The following is a 25413-nucleotide window of genomic DNA, read 5'->3' on the forward strand; positions in this document are numbered from 1 at the left end:
AACACAGTATGGAGAAAAATATACCAGGCCCCTGTGAGAACGAGTATTTATTTTCCCAGTGTGGTTGTTAGCATCGCGTTTTCCATTCATCGTTATGTGTTGCCACACGTTGTTGATCCAACTAAGCCTAGTTCCAGGTATGTTTAATAAACCTGAAAAGATAAAACCCAGGATGAAAGTAATTTGAGCCTGATATCCGTAGGTTACACAAATAGCTAGTGCGCGTTGCATAACCATCACTCACGGATGCCCGTTTTTCAGCTCGCATGGTTCTCGAGACAAATGGAATACATAAAATATGAACCGCCCCCCCCCCACACCGAAAAAAACACACCAGTCGACGTAACAAAACAACAACTTTAATTTGTGTTGAGGCACTGTTTTGTCCACTCTGAAACACGAAAATGGGCCGCTCCTCTGCCCACCTTGGTACAGCCCAAGAGGAAAGCTTTACCATCTGATACCTTGTAATGGTCCCAAGCATACACGCAGTACCCGCTTCACTTTGACGCTACGTAGTTTGTTCCCGTTATACACCTTTTCTAGACAGCAGAGAAAAGCCGGGAAAAGAATAAAGCTCAGCTTTAACGTGGTAGATGGTGTTATATGGCGTTTCATTCTTCTGGTGTGGCAGACCAAAAAAATTCCAAGGATAAAAGCGGGCCCAGCTCTTTCTTATAAAACAAACCAAGGCTGCCCAGCCCTCCCCTGCCCTTTCCTCAATCGGAGGAGGGTGATATGCAGTAGCAGAGTATCCAGGACATGCACCGATTCCCCCAAGGATTCTGAGCAGTCTCTAAGGTAATTTGTACTGTTTTTGCTTGCTGTCGTTGTTGCCATAGGTAGAGCCTTTGTTTATTTCGGTCATTCCGATCATCCACCGCACGACGGCCGACACTGAAACAAAAATTAGACACAATTAGACAAAAGCAATAGTCAATTTATGAAATGCCTTATGACAAAAAAGAAAAACGAGTATCGTAAGCTAACCGCCAGGCTGGCCCTACAGCACTCCTGACTCAAGCCCCTAAACATTTACCTTATTTACGCTCACCCATGACTCTATCAGTCACCCCTTCCAATCCGCTGCCCGCAACCCACTTTCACTCAGCCGCCACCGTATGCCTCACTACTGACACCATAAGGCGCATTTCTGGGCAAAAAGTTCTGTAATTTTATATTATTAAAATATAGCCAAAATATACGTAGAATGTGTTGTTATTGTGAATTCGCAAACAGCAGTGTTAAAAAACCTGGGATGGCTCCTCCGTAATAGTGGTGGAGCTTCCACCCCCATCCCTCCACCCCCCCGCCCGCTCAGTCAAGCAGTGACAAATAAATTGATAAAAAAAAAAATTTATTTTAATTTTGTCACTATCTGAGCCTCACTGACAGGCAGGGCAAGGCAGGGCCATAGGGAAGAAAAGCGGTGGGCACTGTAAAGTGAGCATGTCGGTTAGGCCGGCCAAACCGACATGCACACTTACATTTCTCCAACCCAAAGTGAACACAGGCTCACAACTCAAAATACGTTCAATAGCAGCAATAAATTATTGTCCAGTCAATCAATCAAATAGTCTTTATTCAGTTATATTATAACCATAAAAGCACATACAAATGTAAAACAATTCATAAATAGTGTGCAAAACAGTCAGAATATAATAGTTTGTGAATAAAAACTCAAATAAAATACTCTAAAAAGGCAGAGGCCAGGACACAATCAAGCATGGAATCTCTTACTCGCAATACAGCTCTTAAAAAATAGCACACTTTAAAAATACTATGATCCTCAGATAGTAGCTGTAGAAACATGAGGACCGGTTGTGCTAGCCTAAAGTTAAGGGACTTAAGTAAAGGCTTAATGAACATTTTTCTAGGCCCAGCAAAATAACTACAGAACAACATGAAGTGAAGGGTATCCTGTGGAGAATGACAGTCGCAGCCACAGAGACCCAAGGAACCCTCAGTGAGGCAAAAAGATGATGTATCATGTTGAATCTGGTCAATAAAAATCTGTCCCTATCACCCCTTAGACTGAACAGGTATGGCTCCATAGATCATACAGCTTTTTAATAGTATGTGCCCCCTAACCATGGGTTTCAGTAGTTCAGTCTGTTCACTAAAAAGTGCTTTACATCCCAAAAATGTATCTCTAAACCATTTTACCTCTGCAGTGCTCACAGTCTGAGAGCTACCGAATAAATCTTCCTCCCCAGGCTATTAAGGGCATTCTTGATATAGGCAATCCATGGGACCTTAGTGGCATGATCCGAGGACAAGCAATCCTAGAAAATCAGCCTATTTAGCTGAGATTCCCTTATTATCCACACCTTGATCCAGCATATCAGTGGCCTAAGAGCAGTCTTATCAGCCGTATACTGGACTCCTATTTCATCATTCAGAGATAGTTCTACTGCGCTATGGGGGACCTGCAATAACCACCATAAAAACAAGTTTTCCATGGGCTGAATGCTGTTAACTCTTGAAAATCCCCACACCTTGCTGCCATACAGTTCCTTGGAGACACACCTGGCCTGATACACCTTAATTAAGGTACTTGGTGGGCGAAACCCAGAAAATTGTACTAACTTGTGCAGGCCCACGCTGCATGTTTTCAACCAAGTACTTCTCGGGCCCAAAACCATCAATTACGATTTAGTGAAATTAACAGCGAGATCTGAGCTGGCCATAAAGTCAACAAACGTATTCAGTAACAACTGTAGACCCACTGTGGTCCTGGCCATCAGGACCACATCATCTGCATATAGAAAAACGGCTTGATTCAGCCCATTAACATACAGCGTAAACAGAAAGAGGACAAGAATACATCGCTGATGCACCCCTCTGCTCGCCCCAAAGGGTGGAGTACACACCGCTCCCTGGGAATATCAAACAGAAGCTGTTGTGTGGGTGTGTAGGTCACTCAACAAATGAGCAATATTACAGTCGACCCCCAACACAAGTAACAAACGCCAGAGTTTTCCACTGTTGACCCTGTCAAACGCGGACCTTAAGTCCATGAAGGCAAGATGGATAGATTTAGACCTAGCAGCGGTACACTTATTGATTATTATATAAAGATTAAGGCATTGGTCCGTTGTTGATCTGCCTTGCCTGAAATCATATTGAAAATCAGAAATCTTGTGCTCATTTGCCCAGCCCAACAACCTATCGAGCACCAACCTGTCCATAAACTTTACCACTGCATTCATCAGGAAAATACGCTGGTAACATTGAGGCTTGTCTTTGTCCTCCTTCTTAAAAATTGGAACAATTATTGCAGTAGCCCATGACAGAGGAACCACTTTCACTGCAGCGCTTAAAACCATTGTCAAAAGGGGGGCCCAAAATTCAATATCACCCAGAAACGAATCTGAAAGGATCCCATCCGGCCTTGTGGCCTTATTATGCGTTAGGGCCCGAGTCCCCTTAGACACCTCCTCAAGGGGAAAAACAATATCTGGTCAATCTATAAAAGATTCACCCAAGGCAGCATCCACACCTATCAGGTCGCCATTATATATCCCCTCAAAATGCTCCACCCACTGGCTCTCAGTTATATGGTGGCATAAGACAGGATCAATGTCACTAACGAAACCAGGGCGGGTTATTACCTGCCAAAACAGAGAGCTATCCCCTACTTCACAGGCTTGGGCTAAGTCATCTCAGGCTCTCTCTCGTAGCCTGGCCTTAAAGTTGGGAAGTTCTATCTTATAGTCCCTGCAGCAAGCAATAAAAAAGTCCTTATCTCTAGGGACCATCTTTAGAGCTTCCTTCAATTTCGATAAGGCCTTAGTGCATTTACTATCAAACCATTTGGTCTCAGAGGCCCTGTCCCGCCTTAAGGGGACCCTCAATAATGTGGACACCTTCTGTGAGATGCCCTAAAGGTATTTAAATTTGACCCACTTGGGGCACTTAAATCCAGACGTGAGAAAATGACATCTACGCTCCGAAAAAAGTGAGTTTTTAAATAGAATAGGCTCAACTTGGGACCATCTAACACACCTCCCCTGGTCTTTGTGGGAAAACCCACCCCATGTCACATGTAGGTTTCTAGGGAAGCTACCTATCCCACTTAACACTAGCAAGAGGGTATTGTGATTGATAAAAGCACTCTGTACAATACTAAAATTATCAATAAGAGAAAACAGGAAGGCTGACCCAAAATAAAATCAATTATAGAGGCACCCCATCTACCCTTAAAGGTGGGTAAAACACTGAGATTGATAGATAAATGTACCCAAAGTGAAAACCAAATTGTGGCTAATTAAGATGGTGTTCAGCTCATAACTATCACTGGTGTGTACCATGTGTAGGCCTTCTGCCAACATACATTTAGATCTATTGTTAATGGGATTCAAGGGGTTCACACATTGGTGACAGTCCTCCACAAGGATTATCTTGTCCAGCCCCTTCCTTCTGCCTGGCAGGGTATCAATGTACTGAAGTTGATCGGCTCCTCTGCCCAGGCTTTAGCATTATAGAAGTTAATTAACAAATGACACGGAGCCCTGTGCAGTCAATTTCAACCCTTGTCACAACTGTGAATCCCAATCTAATTCCTTGATTCTCTCACACAAGTCCACGGAAACAAAAGTAATCAAACCACCTTTATCCCGCCCACCACTGTGTCAACTGCTGCCACAAAAGAATAAGTTACTTACCTTCGGTAACGCTTTTTCTGGTGGATACATTAACTACCTGTGGATTCCTCACTAAAAGAATTCTCCCCTCGCGCCAGCTTTGACGGAAATTTTCTTCTAGCTCTGCACGTCGACGATGACGTCACAATTGCCCGACTCCACGCGATGCCGTATGACGTCATCCAGGCAATAAGAAGCCCTCGTCGATGTGCAGACGTCAGTTATCACCATTTTTTACGTGACTTTGAGGCGAACAGGTGAACATTGACCTTGAAGAGAACATAATCACATCAAATGAAGTGAAAACGCAACATTTATTACAATACAAATAAAAAGAAACTAACAGCAATAACTGTTCCATATGGAACCAAATAGGTCAGTCAAGTTCAATCATGTGTACTTGAATTATCAAAAACCAGAGAAAGAAACACATATACACATGCTATAACTATATACATGAACCAAGCATATATATATATATATATATATATATATATATATATACACACACAAGACAACAGTGCTCACCCACAGATTTTGTGGCAGGACCAATCAGGCAACGGGGAGGCGGGTGGGATCGTGAGGAATCCACAGGTAGTTAATGTATCCACCAGAAAAAGCATTACCAAAGGTAATTAACTTATTCTTCTGATGGATACACCTACCTGTGGATCCCTCACTAAAATAATAGAGTCCCAAAGCAGTACTACCTCCGGAGGTGATTGCCTGAATGGTCAAACCAAGAAATCCTGCAGCACTGAGCGTGCAAAATGGCCATCCCTCCTAGCCTCAGAATCCAAACAATAATGTTTGACAAAAGTATGGAGGGATGCCCAAGTTGCCGCCTTGCAGATGTCAACCACAGGAACACCCCTAGCTAAGGCCGAAGAAGTAGCCTTAGGTCTGGTGGAATGAGCACGAAGCCCCACAGGTGGCTCTTTCTTCGCTAAGGAATAACAAAGCTTGATACAGATAATGACCCACCTGGATAGCGTTCTCTTGTGGACTGCTCTGCCTTTCCTCTTCCCCACGAATCCAACGAAGAGCTGATCGTCTTGCCTGAACTCCCTCGTCCTGTCGACAAAGAAGCTCAATGCTCTTCGTGGATCCAGTCGGTGGAGCCTCTCTTCCTCCTTGGATAGATGAGGCGGAGAGTAAAAGGAAGAGAGAGTAATAGACTGCCCCAAGTGAAAGGGTGTAACAACCTTGGGGAGGCAAGCCGCCTCGGTCCTTAACACCACTTTGTCCCTAAAGAAGGAAAGATATGGAGACTCTACACTAAGAGCCTGAAGCTCACTCACTCTTCTGGCTGATGTTATGGGTACCAGAAATACAGTCTTAAAGACCAGCAAACACAAAGCACAAGAATGCATTGGTTCAAATGGCGATTCCATTAGAAATGTTAATACCAAGTTAAGATCCCACTGTGGCATAACAAACGGTGTGGGCGGAAACCTATTAGTGAGACCCTTAACGGACCTCAAAACAAGTGGAGATTTAAACAAGGAAGATTGATCTGGGTGGCTCAGAAAAGGTGACAGTGCTGATAAATAGCCCTTAACTGTGGCAACTGCACAACCCTTCTGTGCCAAGGAAAGAGCAAATAATAGTATATCAGACAAGTGAGCCTTTAAGGGATCAATTTGGTTCTCTCCACACCAATGTACAAATCTAGCCCACCTACTGCATAGAACGATTTGGTGGCGTGTCGCCTGGCCGATAAAATAACATCCACCACTTCCGGCGGGAGAGAAAAAGCACTCAGATTGCCCCATTCAATCTCCAGGCATGAAGGTGCAGACTCTGGAGGTAGGGGTGTAGAATCTGCCCCTGCGACTGCGACTGCGAGAGGAGGTCCACCCTGTAAGGGAGACGGAGCGGAGGGCACAGAGAGAGTTGGAGAAGGTCCGAATACCACACCCTTCTTGGCCAATCCGGGGCTATCAAGATGACCTGGGCCCGGTCTTGGCGGATCTTCCTCAGAACTCGAGGAATCAAGGGTATGGGAGGAAACGCGTAAAGCAACTGACCCTTCCAGGACATCTGAAACGCGTCCCCCAAAGCTCCTTGCACCGGATACTGGAGGCTGCAAAATAACGGGCACTGCGCGTTCTCCTGAGTAGCAAACAGATCTATCTGTGGACACCCCCACATCTGCAAGATGTAAAGAACCAGATCCGGATGAAGACGTCACTCGTGGTCGACCGAGCTGCGCCGACTGAGAACATCCGCACGTACATTCAGAACCCCGGCCAAATGATTTGCTATCAAGCAAATCTTGTGGTCCTGAAGCCAGGACCAGAGTCGAAGAGCTTCTCTGCAAAGAAGGTACGACCCCACTCCTCCCTGCTTGTTTATATACCACATTGCTGTAGTGTTGTCCGTCAGGACCTGGACTGACTGACTGCGAATGGAAGGGAGAAAGGCCTTGAGAGCCAGACGTACTGCCCGCAATTCTAACAGATTGATGTGAAACCTCTGTTCCACTGGAGACCAAAGGCCTTTGACCTCCAGGTCCCCCAGATGAGCTCCTCACCCTAGATAGTTACAACTATGGCCACTGGCGGAGGCAGCGAGAACGGCCTTTCTTGCGACAGGTTGCCGACCGCAGCCCACCACTGAAGATCCACAGCAGTGTCTCTGGAGATAGTGATCGAATCCTCGAGATCCCCTTTGTGCTGAAACCACTGCCTTCGGATGCACCACTGAAGAGCCCTCATGTGCCAGCGTGCATGAGTGACCAGCAGTATGCAAGAAGCAAACAGATCGAGCAGACGAAGACCTTGAGGACTGGAACTACCACTCCATTTCGAAACATTGGAATCAATGCCTGAATGTCCTGAACCCGCTGGGGCGGAGGAAAGGCCCGATTCAATGTTGTGTCCAGTACTGCCCCTATGAACAGGAGGCGTTGCGAGGGCTCCAGGTGAGATTTGGGCACATTGATCGAAAAACCCAGGTCGAACAACAACTGAGTTGTCGACTGCAGGTGACGCCGCACAAGCCCTGGAGTCTTGGCTTTGATCAACCAATCGTCCAGATAGGGAAACACCGCTATCCCTCTTCTTCTGAGCTCTGCTGCAACCACCGCCATCACCTTTGTGAAGACTCGAGGTGCTGAAGTAAGACCAAGCGGGAGGACCACAAACTGATAATGCTGCGACCCCACCACAAACTGGAGATACTTCCTGTGCGATTTGAGGATCGGAATATGGAAGTACGCATCCTGCAAATCGACAGACACCATCCAATCTCCTTCGTTCAACGCCAAAAGAACCTGTGAAAGGGTCAGCATTTTGAACTTTTCCTGCTTGAGGAACCAATTCAAAATCCTCAGGTCTAGAATTGGTCTCAACTGACCATCTTTTTTGGGGATCAGGAAGTATCATGAATAACAGCCCTGACCCCTCTCCTGCTCCGGAACCAACTCCACTGCGCCTTTTGACAATAGGGATAACACCTCCTGCTGCAGTAACAGAAGATGGTCTTCCAAACAGAAGGATGGGCGGGGAGGGAAGGGAGGAGGGAACTCCTGAAAGGGAAGAGTGTACCCCTTCTTCACAATGTCGATGACCCAGGAGTCTGATGTTATAAACTCCCACATGGGAAGAAAATGGGCAAGTCTTCCCCCTACCGGAGGCACGTGAACAGGGAGTGGTGGAGGACTAAGGCTGCTTTCCCTGCTGCACCCCTCCTGAGGAAGAGGAAGAGGCAGAGTGCTGCTGGGTGGCTCCTCTTGTATGTACTCTACCCCTGCCTCTGAAGGATCTGTAAGGCAGGGATCCTGCAGATTGTTGTGGCACCTGGAACCTGCCACGAAAGGAGGAGCCACGTCCAAAACCTCTAAACTTCCTATATGATCTAAAGGTAGAGGAAGTGGCTGCCTGAAGTCCTAAAGACCTCGCTGTGGCTCTGCTCTCTTTGAAACGTTCAAGGGCAGAATCTGCTTTTGCCCCAAAGAGTTTTTCCCCGTCAAAAGGCAGGTCCAGAAGAGGAGCTTGCACATCCGAGGAGAAACCTGATGAACGCAGCCAAGCCTGACGCCTCAACACTATGGATGTACCCATACCCCTTGCCACAGAGTCTGAGGTGTCCAACCCAGACTGAATCACCTGGGTCGCCGCCGCCTGAGCGTCCGTTAACAGATGCAACACCTCTTGTGGCAAGTCAGGATGACCTTTCGCCTCCTCCATAAGGGCATGAATGTAACGCCCCAAATTGCAAGTTGCATTGGTCGACTTCAAGGCTATACTGCATGAAGAAAAGGCCTTCTTTGCTGCGTGGTCCATTTTCTTAGACTCCCTGTCCGCAGGGGTCCCGGGGAACGAACCAGGGGCTGACCGGGAGGAGCACGATGCCTGAACAACCAAACTCTCCAGAGTTGGATGTTTAGAGAGGAAGTCCGGGTCCCCTGGAGCCGTACGATAGCGCCTCGCTACCGCCCTGTTGACAGCTGTAGAGGTCACTGGCTTCCTCCAAATATCTTTGATGGGGTCCAAGAGAGCCTCATGGAAGGGCAAGAGAGGCTCCGCCACTACTGAAGCCGGATGCAGCAGTTCACTTAAGAGGTTCCTTTTCATCTCAGCAGCCGGAAGAGGAAGATCTAAAAAGTCTGCAACCTTCCTTATTACTGCATGAAAAGATGCAGCATCTTCAGTATACTCCCCTGGGGAAGCCAAATCCCATTCAGGGGAAGTGTCAATGCCACTTGCTGTGTCCAAGCCTTGGAAATCACCTGAAGTCTCCAGGATTTTGCCTTCCTCCAGATGCTGTCTGCTATATTCCTCTTCCTCTGGGAGGCGTAATGCTAATCTCCTGGATCGAAGCCTGGATTCGAGACCCGGCGTCGATAAGGCGTCAGCCGACGCTGAAGATCTTCACCGGCGCCGATCCTCGGATCCATCCGACGCCGGAACCTCCGGCACCACAGGCAACTTAACTGTGGACTGGATCCGTGGAGAATCCACCGGCGCCAGAGCAGCAGACATTGTAGGCGTCACAGGCCTTCTGGGCGACGCCAAGGGCATCGGCGCCGAAGCGGCTCCAGAAGGCAGAAATAGCATGAAAGGTGTCGGCTTGTAAGGAGCCGGAGCACCCAAGTTAAAAGCCAAAGGGTCTGACGGACCCACATGCCCTCCACCAGGCGCCATGGTGGAAACGATATTGAACATTGCATTTAAAAATGCAGCAGGATCCGTACCCGGCGCCGGGAAAGCCAGATAAGCTTGCGGAGTCGGCGCCGGCATAGAAGCCAATGATGGACCAGGCATCTCCTGCTCCGGAGAAACCGCCGGTTCCTGATGAGGCTCGACTTCAAACACCGACAAGGGTGAAGTCGGAGAAGCCGGAGTCGTAGGAGTGATGGTCGGGCTAATCTCCCACGTCGGACGGTGCCGAGCTGACGGAGATCTGGACCTGGACCGGCCTCTGCTCGATCGGCACCAAGAGTTGTGATGACGCCGAGAGTCCCCATGGCGACGATGAGTCATCGAAAATTTCGAAGAAGACTCTCTACGATGATGCCCTTCCTTCCTCTTCTTGGAAAGGGCTAGGAATAATTTTGCCTCTCTCTACTTAAGTACCTTAGGGTTCATGCGTTGGCACAAACCGCATGACTCGACCTCATGGTCAGAACTAAGGCACCATAAACAATTTTCATGGGGGTCAGTGACCAACATCCGACCCCCACACTGGTTACAAGGCTTAAAGCCAGATTTCCTTGGCTGCGACATAGTAACACCGAAACGCAAGCTCCCTGTTAGCCTTGAAGAAAAAACGTTATTCGAAGGCATGGAAAAAAGGGAACGGACGTCTGCACGTCGACGAGGGCTTCTTATTGCCTGCATGACGTCATACGGCGTCCCATGGTGTCGGGCAATTGTGACGTCATCGTCGACGTGCAGAGCTATAAGAAAATTTCAGTTGAAGCTGGCGCGAGGGGAGAATTCATTTAGTGAGGAATCCACAGGTAGGTGTATCCATCAGAAAAGGTTTTATATCCTTCCAAGGAAAAGTGATTTGACTCTTTCCATGTTTCCTGGAGGCACATCACCTGCTATTGTCTTACAAAAGCAACCCACTTTAAGTTATTAAACTTGGTTGGCAAACCTGCAATGTTCCAGGATAACAAGTAAAGCTGATTTGATGAGTTGAAACAACGAAAAGGGCAACAGCAGAGACTATAGCAGACAGGGCGGTCACAGTACATCGAACAGGCATGAGCTGGGTGAGTCAGTCACAAGAGTCCAGATTACTTAGTAGGGTGAATCTGCATCCCCAAGTTTGAATGATTGTTTATCCAGTGCACCACCTTGTTTTTAAGCTCATCAAGGGATTCCACAGCAAGGTTATTCAAAGGTGGCACGTTCCCAACATACGGTGTAGCTTCCGGCAGTAAACTGAGTACGGTTCCTGAGATGGGACTGGAGAGACGGCCACTGTGGGGCAACAAGAACCTGATGGGGGACTGAAGTAGGAGCGGAGATACAGGAGTCAGCATTTATCATACTGGTAAACTGATGTGTCCTGGAGGAGAGGCCCAGCTTATCACCACTCACCTGCTCCAAGTGAGGGTGGGCCGAAGTGCATTTATTCAATACACCAAGATGTAGTGCACTGGGCATGACAGGCAAAGTCCTCCCCTGTTCATAGGTCTCGCCATGTGGGCCAATTTGTCTTCATTAAGTGATAACCTCACACAAATAAGGGCCATGCTGTCATTAAGGGCCTCAATAAGCCCTTTCAGCAAGGCATCAGACAGGGTATACTCAGAAGACGAGGGAAACTCAAAGCTCTCCGTTTGCTTGCCCATATCGGCACAACAAATCCCACTCTTAAGAGCAAGACCACTTTTCCTTTGTTACTTGACAGGCATGAAATCAATTTGCATAGGCTCAAAGGTCAGATTCAGGGAACAGCCCACCCTCTAAGGCAGTCTGGTAGGTGCTGAGTCGGCAAGCAGGGAATCCTTTATCAAACACTCCACCTCTGAGTTATGTGCAGCTCGAGGGGTGAGAACAAGCAGAGATAGACAGAGACCCAGCCCCTATCAAGGATAATCATCTCTCTGCGAGCTCAATTTTCTTGGACATTTTTACCACAGCTTATGCTAGAAAGTCATCAATGGTTGAAGTACGTGGGGCCACAAGCAGAGACATGGGCTTCAAGGAGGGCACCTTTCTTTTCCCCATACTCTTTTAGATTGATTGAAGAGCAGGACCAGCAGCAACACCCCTCTCAGAGATGATTACAAGGAATGTCACCTCCTGACATGCCGATGATGCCTTGCGCTCACACTGGGGATTGTTAGACCAGGGGGTAACCGAAAACGATAAGTGACCCATAAGGACAGGCACTGCAAGAGGTGTTGAGCATTAAAACAGAGTCAGAGAGTTTAACATCCACAGCAATGCAGGTTGGAAGACCATGTTAACACCTCCCAGCACATGTCCAACATGTGACGCTGGAATATAGCCCGGAGGTGGGGTCAGCCAGACCACTGTGTAGGAAAGAAAAAAACACTCACCACTGGGATAAGGCTCAAGGGGAGTGGACCAGCCCAGCCTCTTGTGGCCAATGATTGGTGAAGAAGGGCCTTCTCTTTGCCCGGTCTTTGCTCGGGCACATCCTGCGCCCGCAGTATGTCCAATGGGTTATGTAGCGCTTGCCTGCTGTAAGGCCATCTTCCTGGGCTGGTAGAGCACTGTGGGGCCTGTAGTCCCTCCTGAGGAGGCAAGGTGCTAAAAGTGCAGCAATGCAGTGTCCCACACCTGCAAGAAGTCCAATGCACTATGTAGTGCTTGCCTATTGTAAGGCCCTCCTCCTGGGCTAGCAGAGCACTGTTGGACCAGTAGTCCTTCCTCTGGAGGCAAGTTGCAGCAAGTGCAGCAATGCAGGGTCCAGCGTCTGCAGGAAGTCCAACACACTATGTAGCACTCACCTCTGCAAGGCTCTCCTCCTGGGCAGGTAGAACACTATGGGACCTGCTGTCCAGTCAAATACTCGCTTTTATGAAAAAAGGAGTATGTGTATATGAACACAAAGTGAAATACAGTATTCACAAATAATACACACAGTTCTTCTGGGGTCAGTAATCCAGTGTTAGATAGGCAGGTCTTCGAGACCCTTTCTATTAGTAGTGGTTATTCTTCAGTCATGAGAGGTGACATTTAGGTTAGGCCCCACTTGCAGTCTGAGTCCTAGGAGTCCCACTCTGACTATTACAAAGTCAAAAGTATTCCAGCGCCTATAGGGTTATGAAGCCGAATAAGCTCCCCTGGGCCCTTCAGCAATGTGATCAGTCTTACCTGTTTCTGCAGGGGTTGTTCTACCGGAGCCTGACACTCAGATTTCACAGAGGTCTGCAGCGGCTGCCGGCAGTGAGTAGCACTCTCAGCTTTGAAAAGGCTGCGGCTGGTTGTTCGCAGTGCTCCCTCTGGTGTTGCATAAGTTCCTCTGATCCCTCTCATAGGTAAGGGGCGATTGCCAGGTTCTGTTGGTTCAGTTGGGGTGTGGGCACTCGCATGTCACCACAGCGGCTTTCCTTCTCGGCACCATCAAAACCAAGTCATGATCCCTGGTCTTCGGAGAAGCCCCAACTTTACCTTGCACACAGGCTGGGGCCCGATTGGCACAACAGTAATTCATCGCAACCCCTCTGGTATATTGGGTCGTCGACTTTACTCTGCATATGGGCTATGGCCTGATCAGCACAGCAGTAATGCACTTTTAATAGCAGCCCACTCTGATGTACGAGGTTGCTGACTTTACTCTACACAGGGCTAACTCACAATCGACTCAGAAGTAATGCAATTCACAGGGACCCCTATGGCATATGGGTTTTCCCACTTTTATCTGCACACAGGTGACGGCCTGATCAGTGCAACCACGACTAACTTCATGCTGGCTCCATCTGGCATAGGGGGTTGCTGTGTTAAATCTGTACACAGGCGATGGCCTGATCAGTGCAGCAGCTGCTTCCTCCCACCTTGCTACGTGTATCCACTTGCCAGGATCCCCCACTGGACCTCATTCTCTCCAAGCGCTCTCCTCCTTCTCACAGGGAACACTGTTCTTAGCAAGCACGTATGCATTGCTGCTGCTGGCTCCAGGGCAAGTGATCTTGGATTTTCATGGGTGATGTCCCCTCACCAAGCTGGGAGACTGGTAAATCTTAGTCCCCAGTCATGGTCAGAGGTAGAAGTCCAGCAGGGCTTCTTCTCCTCGACATACAGCCCTGAATGGCTGCATGACAGCTGACAATGTTGGGGGCCTCAAGCAATATATACACACATACACACACACACTTTGACGGCAACTTCTTTTTGCACTTACCCGAAAGTCCAGAGGGCTTAGAGTGGGACGAAGATGACTTCTGGCTCCAGGACTGTTCTCAGAGCCTTCCATGTGACCGAGATCTCGACCTACACGAAGCCGAACATGGGGCTGCCATCAGATTTAGGGACCGCTCCCTCAAAGTCTTTGGATTCATGGCCCAACACTCAGAGCACGACTTGGGGTCGTGGTCCAAACACCAAAGGCACACAAGGTGCGGATCCGTCACCGACATCGATCGATGACAGGAACGGCAAGGTTTGAATCCGGTCTTCTTAGAGGACATCTTTGACGCCGCAGGAGTATAATAACTCAAAAAAGTCTCACCAAAAAGTCGAAAAGAAGCCAGTCAAAAATTGACTGAGGGGTAGCCCTCTTTGGATCAGCGCTTGCTGGTATGGAAAGAAAAGAACTGACATCATCACACTGGGGAGGCACCTATATAGGACCCACAATGTCATATATGGTGCAGACGCTGCTGGCGGACGCAGAGCCGATCAACGCCACCTAAGGGCGTGCAGGGGTACTGCTCCTGAAAATCTTTCAGCTCCAGTCTTACGCCTGAGGAGAATTCAAAGGTACGGAATCTTCAACTAGAAGTCTCTATCAGATACCAACTCTTTATATTGACAGGGTAGAGTGCTGGATCAATCTGTAGTTGAGCTTGAAAGGAACTTTCCGGAAAAGGGGGGTGAACTCCCCGAACTCCTAGATTCTCATACACCCGGGAGTTGTCTTTAAACTAAATTGGTGATTATAATAGGAGTGGCTTAAACATGGTCCTGGCCAGTTTCTTTGTAAATCATTGATCCTGTTAAGAAACAAGGGGAGACATTGGTATAAGGGCAACAGCACCCACCAACAATCATTGAGCCCCCATATCATCTGTGACAATCTTCACCATGTAGACAGACCAGGAATGAGAGGGAAGTGGGCTAATTGTTCCTGGAGAAGTCATTGAGCAGTGGGAATGGGCATTTTCTGTCACAACCTGGGATCTAGAAGTGAAAGCCCCCACTTACACATTTAGATGGGGCACATTCCTGGTGAGAGACCACCAAATCAAACTATATCCCCTATCAGGGGAAGGCTGACAAATCTGCACAAAATGCCTTCCAGCTGATGATCCAGATGGGATCAGCTTCGACCGTCTACCCAACTGCCATAGTACAAGACTCCTCTGCAACTTCCATAGATGTCATACTCCTAGCAGTTAAGAAATCTGGTACTACACTTGAAAATAAAACTGATGAAGTTGGTCAACTGCGTCACCAGGTTGAAGAGTGTTACAGAAGCAGAGGGCAGAATTTCAGAACTGGAAGAATCTAGTCGCTGCAAACAATATTTAAACTCACCACAACCACCAAAATACTGGGCAAAAGAGTGGAAGGCGTCAAAGGCAGTGCGAAGAGTACCAACTTGGTTTCTTGAGATTCCAATAGGGAACAGAGTGTCCCAGGCTCGATAATTTTTGTAAAATCTGGCTGAAGGAGGTTGTGCCACCTGATAACCTTTCCCAATGTTTCATTACCGAACAAGCCTACCAGGCCTTGACCCAGAGACCACACCCAGGTGCTACGACAACAGCCATGATATTGAAGATCCTAAACAACAAGGACTGTGAAGAGATTCTTTAAACAGTGCAAACTCTAAGCACAATTGGATATGAATCCCACACCACCATGAGCAATGAACCTCTAATACATGCTACTTTACCTAGCCAAGTTGAAAGTAATTTCCCAATCAAAAACTTTCCTTTTGAAACTCAAAGGCAATGTGGGAGTGAGTGCAAATACAGAAGAACCTACTCAAAAGGAAAACATTAACCCTAGAAACACATGCAAGAGGGAAAGGGTCAAGCCTTATAGAGAAAGACACAGGGACTCCACCTTGAGGCACTGCAAATGTCCTCATCGTCTGACTCAGAACCTTTGCAGGACGACGTCCACACAATATGATTCAGAATTAAACGAGGAGTAGCTACCATCAACTAGAGACGCTTCTCAGATCACAGCAGTTTAGAAAGCACCACCCTAACTTTCAGGCAACACATTATTAGAGTATTAGTGATTTCAAAGAGGCATCCTTACTATATGTACATTTCTTAACAACAGAGGTGGAGGAGAGAGGCAGGATATGGAAGAGAGTTAAACACACTCCACTATCATAAATATACTTGGGGCATAAGACAACATAAAAGACATGTTGAGATGGTAACCTACCATAACCGTAAAATTTGAAGAAGCGTCAAGCCAAATGAGACACAACAAGATAAAGCAAAAGTTGCATTTATTGTTAATGGCTGTTTAAGGGATAATTGTTGGGGTACTGGTGGAGTACAGAGCCTTTTACTACTGTATGGTATTGGGGGTGACACCCTCATCTAATGATTCTTGAAAAATACTTCAGTACCTTTTAATCTTTTTATTGAGCAGTGCGAGGTATACACATAAAAACACTTAAGTGAACAATTTAATCCATGACTATATGCTCTAGTACATACAGCAGTATAATTCCATTAAATAGATTGTGAATAAATAGCATCTACAATTCAAATCTCATATTAACCATGAACACATTATGGATCGTGAACATTAACGTGCTAAATTACAGCTAAAATATTTTGAAGTGGAACAAGTGAATAAAGTGCCTTTTTACTTTCTCAGAGAGGAAAGATTAAATACAATTATTTTAAAAAGTGCAATGTACTAAAAAGTGATACTTGCTCATAGTATATCAAGCAAGACTCAGGACAGCCTAATATACATTGTGAACGTTAAAACTAATGAGCTTCAATATGCCCTGAAACCCTAGAAAAGCCGAAAGTAGGTAATCAATCTATATTTAAAGTGCTACCACACAATAAAAATAATAATACAGCCTTTCGTCTCAACAAAGATTTTTGTTCAAAACATCTATAAAAACACAAGTTTAAGATTCCCGGGCAAAACTATCTAACAAAAAGCATTGTGCTCAGAACAGTCAAAAGCCCTCCAAATTGCGAACGTTTTTTTTTCACTCTTGATTTGCACGTGCATATGATTATTCAAATGATCTAATTCGCATCAGCTTCATAACCCAGTGTGCATCTTTTGATTTCCAATGTTGTAATACCAAGGGCCAGGCAACATCCATGGCAATACAAATACAATATTGGGCATATTTTGCTAATGTACTTAGATTACGTGAAAACCCAAATAATACTAAAGGTGCCTCAGGTCTAATTGAGGTCCTTATAATTTGACTTCGCCCCTGCAACGTCTCCACCCAGATACTTCAGTTCTTGAAGTATTGGGAGGGATGAGGACATTCAAGTTAAGAGCTTTCTATACTTAGTTCCATTAATGTGGGTTTTAGCAGGCCACCTTTGATGTTACATCGACAATATCCTCAACACTTGTTCCACAAACCACCATGACTGACATGACACAAACTTCTAACACTGCACACTTATGATGCCTCTCATGGAAAGTCAAAGCGATGTGGGGTATAATTAAAAGCAGAGCAGTTATCAAAATGGCAAATCATTACAATTCAGAGTTCCAGATGCTCCAGGAGATGCATCTAATGGGAATCAGATGCACTTTTTTGGTCTAGGAAGACTACCAGAGACTCTTTCATTTGGGAATTGAATGAGGGAGCTTACCATATTACTGAAACAACATGTCCCCTTACTTACATAATGATATCAGGCACAATATTCAAATCCTTGATAATGCTGTTAAACGATGTTCATCCAGGGGGTCTATCCTATTGGAGACACCTCCTGGTTTGATTCTTTAGGCAGGGGAACTTAAACACGCTGATAGATGTATTAATAAACAGACAGGCCCCCTCACACAGCACAGGTGGACTCAGAACCCGCTAGCAGCCTCAACACCATCATACCATTCTGTGTGATGTGTGGCGCCATCATCATATTCCCAAAGAAAATATATTTTCTTTTCAGGATCAAACTGATCCTTTTTCGACATCAATAATAACAAAGGAGGACTGACTGGCATCCAAAGCCTCTCATCCAAACAAATGGGCATTTCTATTCTTAGTTTTTATTAAATCCGCTATCACCATTAGAAACCGATATGAACTGGTAATGTGACTATTTATTAAGAGAAATTTTGCATTGTCTTATTACTACATTGCCTTATCATTATATCATTATATACGCTTTTATAAGTGTTCATTATCTTATACTGTTTTAGTAAGCTTGGGTGATAAGCTTAGATCTAATAGATTTTCTTTTTATGAATGCTATAAGTACTGTATTTTATGATGACTTTTATGTATGCATGTATACTTTTATGGCAAAACGCCGAATAAAGTTATTTTGACTGACTGACTGACATCAATTATTTTTTCTACCGGCAACAGAAGTAAGTTGGGCCAGACATTGACACATTCACAAATGCTGCCTGTTCACCATGCCACCATAGAAATTACAACAGATAGGATGATGCCAAAGCATTATGACATGTTATGCCTCAACACTTGGGGACTCACTATAAAGGATCCAAAAGAGAGGAAATCACTCAACGTTTCACCTATAACAAACGTTTGATGGCTTCTTCAGCTACATTTTGAGAGGCCCTTAAACCAGTAATACAGGATTAGGGCAATGGAAGCCTTTCACACCTCTGGTGAAAAAGGATCGAAACAATTGAAAAGCAGGGTAAAGTATTGATAAAACTGAAAAGGCGAGCCCAAGAAGGTAATCAGGAGATGCCTTCCACAATCTCAAACGTATTAAAATGCAAAGTGAACAGTCTCTTATCAGTGAAGCGAAATTGGCAAACTAAGCCTCACAAAGGTGATAACATGGCAATAAAACTAGAAAGATGATGCAACGACTTGAAACAAAAGTTATAGACAAACTGGAGGATTCAAAAATGATAGAAGCATGCTAATCAAGATCCACATGACACGGCATAAACATTCCCCCCGTTTGATCAAAAGCTCTACAGGCGTCACAACCCACTTCATACTAGAGCAGTTGAACGGTTCATAGATGCCCTTTCAAAAGTATGCCTAACCATAGAAAATCATGTTGCTTGAGCGGAGGGCATCACAGATGAAGAGGTGGTGGAGACTATTAGGCAGCTAAAGACACAAAAAACCCTGGTCCCAAGGGATTGTCAGGAGATTTCTTTAAGGCTTATAGTTCACTACGGGTCGAGTTATTATATAGCCTTTTTACTGCAGCAAAAGAGAAAGGCTCCCTCTCCAGAGACACGTGCAAGGCCACCATTATTGTATTGCTGAAACCCAATCACCTGGCTCTTGACTGTGCATTATAGAGACCAATTTCACTTACAAAGAGTCCAGAAGTATGGGTAAGAACCTTGCAACTGTTGAATGTAGTCCTTAAACTAATTAACTGGGAGCAAAGAGGCAGTACACCCCACAGATCCATCGTACACAATACCTAGAGAGCGAGTTGCTCCATAGTGTTCTCCCAGCGACTTCAGAAGCCTCCAGCCCCATGCCTGGTATATTAACAATTACTGACAGTTTAAGGTTCTGCATTCAAGCTTAAATCATTTCTCATTTTTAATCATAATGATCTCTCCACTGCAGGGTATTCCGCATTCCAAGAAAGCCCTTCTCCATCCTCATATGGATGGCTGGGTAGTCCATGTGACATAGTATCTTCCAGCAATAGGGGCACTCAAACAGTTTCTGCCTCACAACATATGGAACTCTCTGAGGGTTGCAGAATGCATATTAATCCTTCTCGTTCAAAAAACGCTCTTACAGGTGTTTCCCAAAGATATATTTGTAATATTTTTGAATTCCAATTTTCAAACGAAGAAACACTCTGGGGGCATATTTATACTGTGTTTGCGCAGAAATAGCATAATTTTTTTTACGCTATTTTAGTGCAAACTTAACTCCATATTTATATTTTGCGGCTAGACCCGTCTAACAAAATATTGGAGTTAAAGTCATTTTTTGCCTGCGGAAAACTACCTTGCGTCAATGAGATGCAAGGTAGGTGTTCCTGGGCAAAAAATGACTCTAAGGCCCCTGCGCCTTTTTTATCCTCCTGTGCAAAAATTGTGAGCTTAGCACCATTATTTAACGCCTCGGTCAGGGCAGGCGTTAGGGGATCTGTGGGCTCATTTCCATGGTCAGACACCATGGAATGAGTCCACAGGTGCCTCCCCAGGCACACCCCCTCCCACACAAGAGGGACCACGTAGGATGGGGGGCCATCCCGGGTAAGTACAGGTAAGGAAAGGTAAGTTTTTCGCTTTTTTTTTTTTAAATGCCATAGGGAGCCCAGATATGGGCCCCCATACATGGCACAGGGTGCAATAGCCATGCCCAGGGGACCCTTGTCCCCTGTGCTGGCCATTGGGGTGGTGGGCATGACTCCTGCCTTTTATAAGGCAGGAGTCTTGTGGTATGGATGGTTTTGCATCACAAAATGAAGCTAGGCTGGTTAAAGGCATTTTTTTGCCTCTATCCAGCCTAGCTTATTTTTTTAGTGCAAAACCCCCTTCTCCCATACCGGCAACCCCACCCGGTTAACATCAATTTTATTTTACGCTAGCCCACCCTTTGCGCCGGATTGCACCATTCCATTAATATGGCGCCCGGCTGGCATCCTGGAATGGCGTAAGCTGATGCTATACTTTTTGACGCAAACCTGCATTAGCGCAGTTTTGCATAAAAAGTATAAATATGGCCCTATGTATTCAAACTTGGACTTTCTCTATTCAGCATATTCTCTAATGTACTTCGAATCAGTGCTTTACACTGCTTTCACCACATGGTGTAAACATAACGTGCCCTCTCAATGAATTTCGAGTCCATTACGAGACTCTTCACAGGATGATTTACCCCACTTCTTATAAGACATTCTAAATCAATATTAGTTTCTAAGTGAAAAGGCAGTGAGTCCTTGGTTACTAAAGTGCCAGGATCCAAGGGTGATCTTCAGTTCTGTTAGGCAATTCATTCTCATCAATGTCTTGATCTACACAGACCATCTTGTGGCGACGTCATAGGACAATACGGAGGGGGGATGCGATTCAATTAGATTCTGAGGTTCAGGCGAAAAGCAGAAAGATAGGGACTCAGATGGCTGCGACTGCCCCTTTTTGGACACAAATATTCCAGTTTCCTATGCTGCTCTATTTAGAAGTTGCCCAAGTTCGAATTCTCATCCTTTGCTTCTTCAATAAGGATGCCTCCTTCTCTGCACCAGCAAACTATTGCTGTATCTTCACCATTGAAAATCTTTGATTTTTGCAAACTAATTTTTTGCAGCATTGGAAAGTCTACTCCTTGAGTAGAGCTCATGGCATTGAGGTATCAAAGCATTACATTATCAGCCCTTTTAAACGTTCTCCATTACTTCATCGTTTAGCTAGGTGTCCGTGCCTAGGCTGTTCGAAGGGTTCTATATTTGTACTCTTTTGGGTCTCTGGGGCAGGCGTGTCAGAAGTTTCTCTTTGTGATATCATTTTTGGTGACTGGCCACACTGGCTAGATGCCTATGACTCTATGCAGCTGTATGATATTAACAGTTCTTGAGGTTTCTTCTATAGTGTTGGTGTTACATCTTTAGCTCTTGTTTCCATTTATATTAGGATACTGCATTTCTTATTTTATTGTTCATGTCATATGGTCTGGGCAACAAAGAGATTACAATTTAGGTGGCACTTGAGTAGATTGGTTCAGTATTTTAAGTAGCCAACCATTGTATCTGTATAGCATTCAGACAGCCATTGCTATGCCCTCCTAACACGAATGGCTGCCTGGTGACTTTCCAGATAATTCCGTATTTACTACTGAAGACTGGATTCTGATTCAGCTGGTTGAGCATTCTTTCTTGCCTGAATGGTTTCTTTGGTAACATTCAGTCAGTTTTACTAATTTACATACACTGAGGCCCATATTTCAACTTTTTTTGCACCACATTTGCATAATTTGTTTTACGCAAATGCGGCACAAACTTAACTCCATGTTTATATTTTGACGTTAATTGGAGTTTGCACCATTTTTTAGATGCGTGAACCTACCTTGTGTCAATGAGATGCAAAGTAGGCGTTCCCCATCTAAAAAACGGTGCTATCCTCATAGCCCCATATTGATCCCCCGTGCTAAAATGAAGCACAGGTGGGAGGAGGGGCTAAATAATGGTGCAAAGCTTGCTTTGCACCTTTATTTAACGCCTGGGTCAGACCAGGTGTTAGGGGACCTGTGGACCCATTTCCATGGTCAGACATGATGGAATGGGCCCACAGGTGCCCTCCCCAAGCCCCAGGAACACCCCCAACCCCATCAGAGGGACACCGGAGGATGGGGGACCCCATCCCAGGTAAGTAGAGGTAAGTTTAAAAAAAAGTTTTTTAAAGGGCTTTTTGGGGCTCTGAAATGGGCCCCTCCAAATGGCACTGGGTGAAATGGCCATGCCCAGTGACTCTTGTCCCCTTGCTGGCAAAATGGGGTGGTGGGCATGACTCTGTCTTTTATAAGGCAGGAGTCTTGTGGTATGGATGGTTTTGCATCACAAAATGATGCTAGGCTGGTTAAAGGCATTTTTTTGCCTCTATTAAGCCTAGCTTCATTTTTTGGTGCACAACCCCCTTCTCCCATACCGCCACCCCCACCCAGCATACGTCATTTTTTTTTTTTTAATGCTAGACCACCCTTTGCACCGGCTTGCAGGATTCCATAAATTTGGCGCCTGGCTGGCGATCTGGAATGATGCAAGCCGGCGCATACTTTTTGATGCAAAACTGCGTTTGCGCAGTTTTGCGTCAAAAAGTATGAATATGGGCCTGAATGAGACAGACAGGGATGCAGTAATGCCCTAACTACTTATCAATAATTTTCCACGTAACTGATGTCTTTCACACCACATTTCTGTGATACTGCATCTTCCCCAAATATTTGTTTTCCCCATTTTGCAATATTTGAAAACATGTTTTTTTTTTTTTACATAAATGGACAAAGTCCGGACAACTCTGCTTATGCCACCTCCACTGGGGATGGAAGGGAGTTTATAACTAAATATTTGTTAGTAAGTACCTAAGGGCAGGGATTAGTCCTCAAACTGTTAGGATTTGTGGAGAGGAAGAGAAGGGTTTAAGATCATGAAGATTACAGGTAAACAACCAGTACATTCACTGTCAGAATAAATGCATATGTAAACAAACATTTCTCCCAGTAGCAGTACTGCACTTTGTTACAGGGTTTGATATATGATATGAAGACCATGTTCTGTACGACTAGTCATGTAGGAACATCTTTCAATAATTTGACAAAAGTAGTAACTGTAATCACCCCACCTCCTCACGTGTCTCCGACCCTCAAACAAACCATATTTCATCTTGAAGACAACACTTACCAACAATAATGAGAGATGCGAAGATTGCCAAAGTGAGAGATGATCCGCTGATAATCATGTTAACAAGAAGATTGAATAAAGGATACATCAGCAACAATGCCCAGAAAAGCCAATTTAGCAGAGTGCACCAACTTCGGGGACGCACAACTGGGGTGCCTGAAAAAGCTCCTGTCCTGTAGTATTGCTCTTGGTAGGCATCCTGGTAAGAACACAAAGTAAAAACTGAGTGTAACAATTTTCTTTAAAGATTATTCTCCCTTCGCGTATTCCCTCTGTCTCTCCTTCTACCCTTCCTGAACCCCGATCCCACTCACCTACAAAAAAATAGATTGAAATCAAATAACAAAAAGACTTTGAAAGCAAGAATTTAGTGTAAAGGAAAAAGCAAATACTATTATTGTTGTGCATGTTATGCCTTTTTATGTTGAGACAAATCTGACATGAATTTCTAATACAAAAGAATCTGTGATAATTCGTATATAAGAAATTCTGTGGAAGCATTTCACGGTACCCACGAACTATTTCTAGCCAATTCCAAAAGTCATTTTATCCTCCTTTTACTAGTCAATCTAGCAACTTTACAAACATTATATTGCCCACTACATTTATTTAAACCGGCATTTTTGCAGTACCAAACATCTTTCAACGAGCTTCATTTCCAAGCCCATAGTTGCTCCAATTTCTGGTCAATATTTTTCTCTCCCTCTAATTCTCAGATTTAACAAACGTTCTGTGCAAATAAAATCCATTTTTATTATTTCAATGCTTGAACATTTCGGTAGTTGGGCCGATGGTCTACTACTCATCTCAAAAAAGTTAACTTATATATATTGTCTAACCTGGGTTAAAAAAAATGCAACTAATGGCAAAACACAATACAAAAGGTAACCCATAAAATTCCGAGCAGAGTGCTGTGCTTCAATGAAGACCATTTGTATTTATATGTCAAGTGGAAGGTTTGGAGGAGACTTTTTTACAGTGAGATCAAGTGACCTCAAGTTTTCCTCATAAAAAATTTCCCATTGACTTTCTGGATCAAATATTTTTATTACGTTTAAAATAATAAAAAGGTAGTTTTCGCGCATACACATGTTTGAGACTATATGAGACTGATATTCAATCATACCTAAATCAGGTTCCCTGATAGATGATGAACTTAAAACATGAGAACCACTCCCAACATTGCTCCACCTGCGTTGGTGCCGATTAGTATACTGACCTTCAGTAGTGCTCTTTCTGGTGGATATTCTATCTAACCACAAACTCCTCACCTTGGAATACTCACTGGTGCCAGATTGGATCCAGAAATTATCTCCAGCAATGCTCATGAGTGTCGCTATGTAGTGCAGTGCAGCTCCACACTGCCTCTGGACCACCCCGGAATTCACAAAGTAGAGCAGCATATAAGCACCAACCCTGAGCGATGATGTCAGATTCTGACATATCTCTGTCTGTGCCCTCAGACTCGAAGTGTGAACAAATTATGGTACAATCAATTAATCAATCAGGAATTTGTGAAGTGCACTACTCACCCATGAGTGTCTCAAGGCGCTGAGGTGGGGGGGTGCTGCTACTGCTTGAAAAGCCAGGTCTTAAGAAGTTTCCTAAAAGTAAGGAGGTCTTTGGTCTGACAGAGGTGGGTGGGACGAGTGTTCTACGTCTTGGTGGCGAGGTGTGAGAATGATCTTGCACTGGTTTTAGTTCTTCAGACGCGTGGGACGGTTGCGAGGGTGAGGTCGGTGGAGCGGAGATTCTGGGTCGAGGTGTAGAAGGAGAGCCGTCTGTTGAGGTATTCTGGTCCGGTGTTGTGCAGTGTTTTGTGAGCGTGGGTGAGGAGCTTGAAGGTGATTCTCTTGTTGACTGGAAGCCAGTAAAGGTCTCTCAGATGGCCTGTGATGTGGCAGTGGAGGGGGATGTCCAGGATGAGGTGTGTGGAGGCGTTCTGGATGCGTTGCAGCCTCTTCTGGAGTTTGGCCGTGGTTCCTGCATAGAGGGCATTGCCTTAGTCCAGTTTGCTGCAAACTGACTTGGGAGCTTTTTAGATGTTAAAATGAGGCCACTCGCCAGAATGGGGAG

General features: G+C 45.3%; 1 protein-coding gene across 3 annotated transcripts in view; it reads right to left on the reverse strand.

Moving 5' to 3' along the window:
• Positions 1-343: 343 nt before the first annotated feature.
• AGPAT4 (1-acylglycerol-3-phosphate O-acyltransferase 4) overlaps positions 344-25413 on the reverse strand; it is a 332031-nt gene continuing 306961 nt past the window's right edge. For all 3 annotated transcript variants that reach the window (XM_069234500.1, XM_069234498.1, XM_069234501.1), the window contains 2 exons: positions 23338-23536; positions 344-897 (listed from right to left, as the gene is read on the reverse strand). In XM_069234500.1, the coding sequence (XP_069090601.1) occupies positions 797-897; positions 23338-23536 (300 nt within the window). In that variant the 3' untranslated portion in view covers positions 344-796. The remainder of the gene's footprint in view (positions 898-23337; positions 23537-25413) is intronic.

This window comes from Pleurodeles waltl, chromosome 5 (assembly GCF_031143425.1).
Source record: "Pleurodeles waltl isolate 20211129_DDA chromosome 5, aPleWal1.hap1.20221129, whole genome shotgun sequence".
Lineage (NCBI taxonomy): Eukaryota > Metazoa > Chordata > Amphibia > Caudata > Salamandridae > Pleurodeles > Pleurodeles waltl.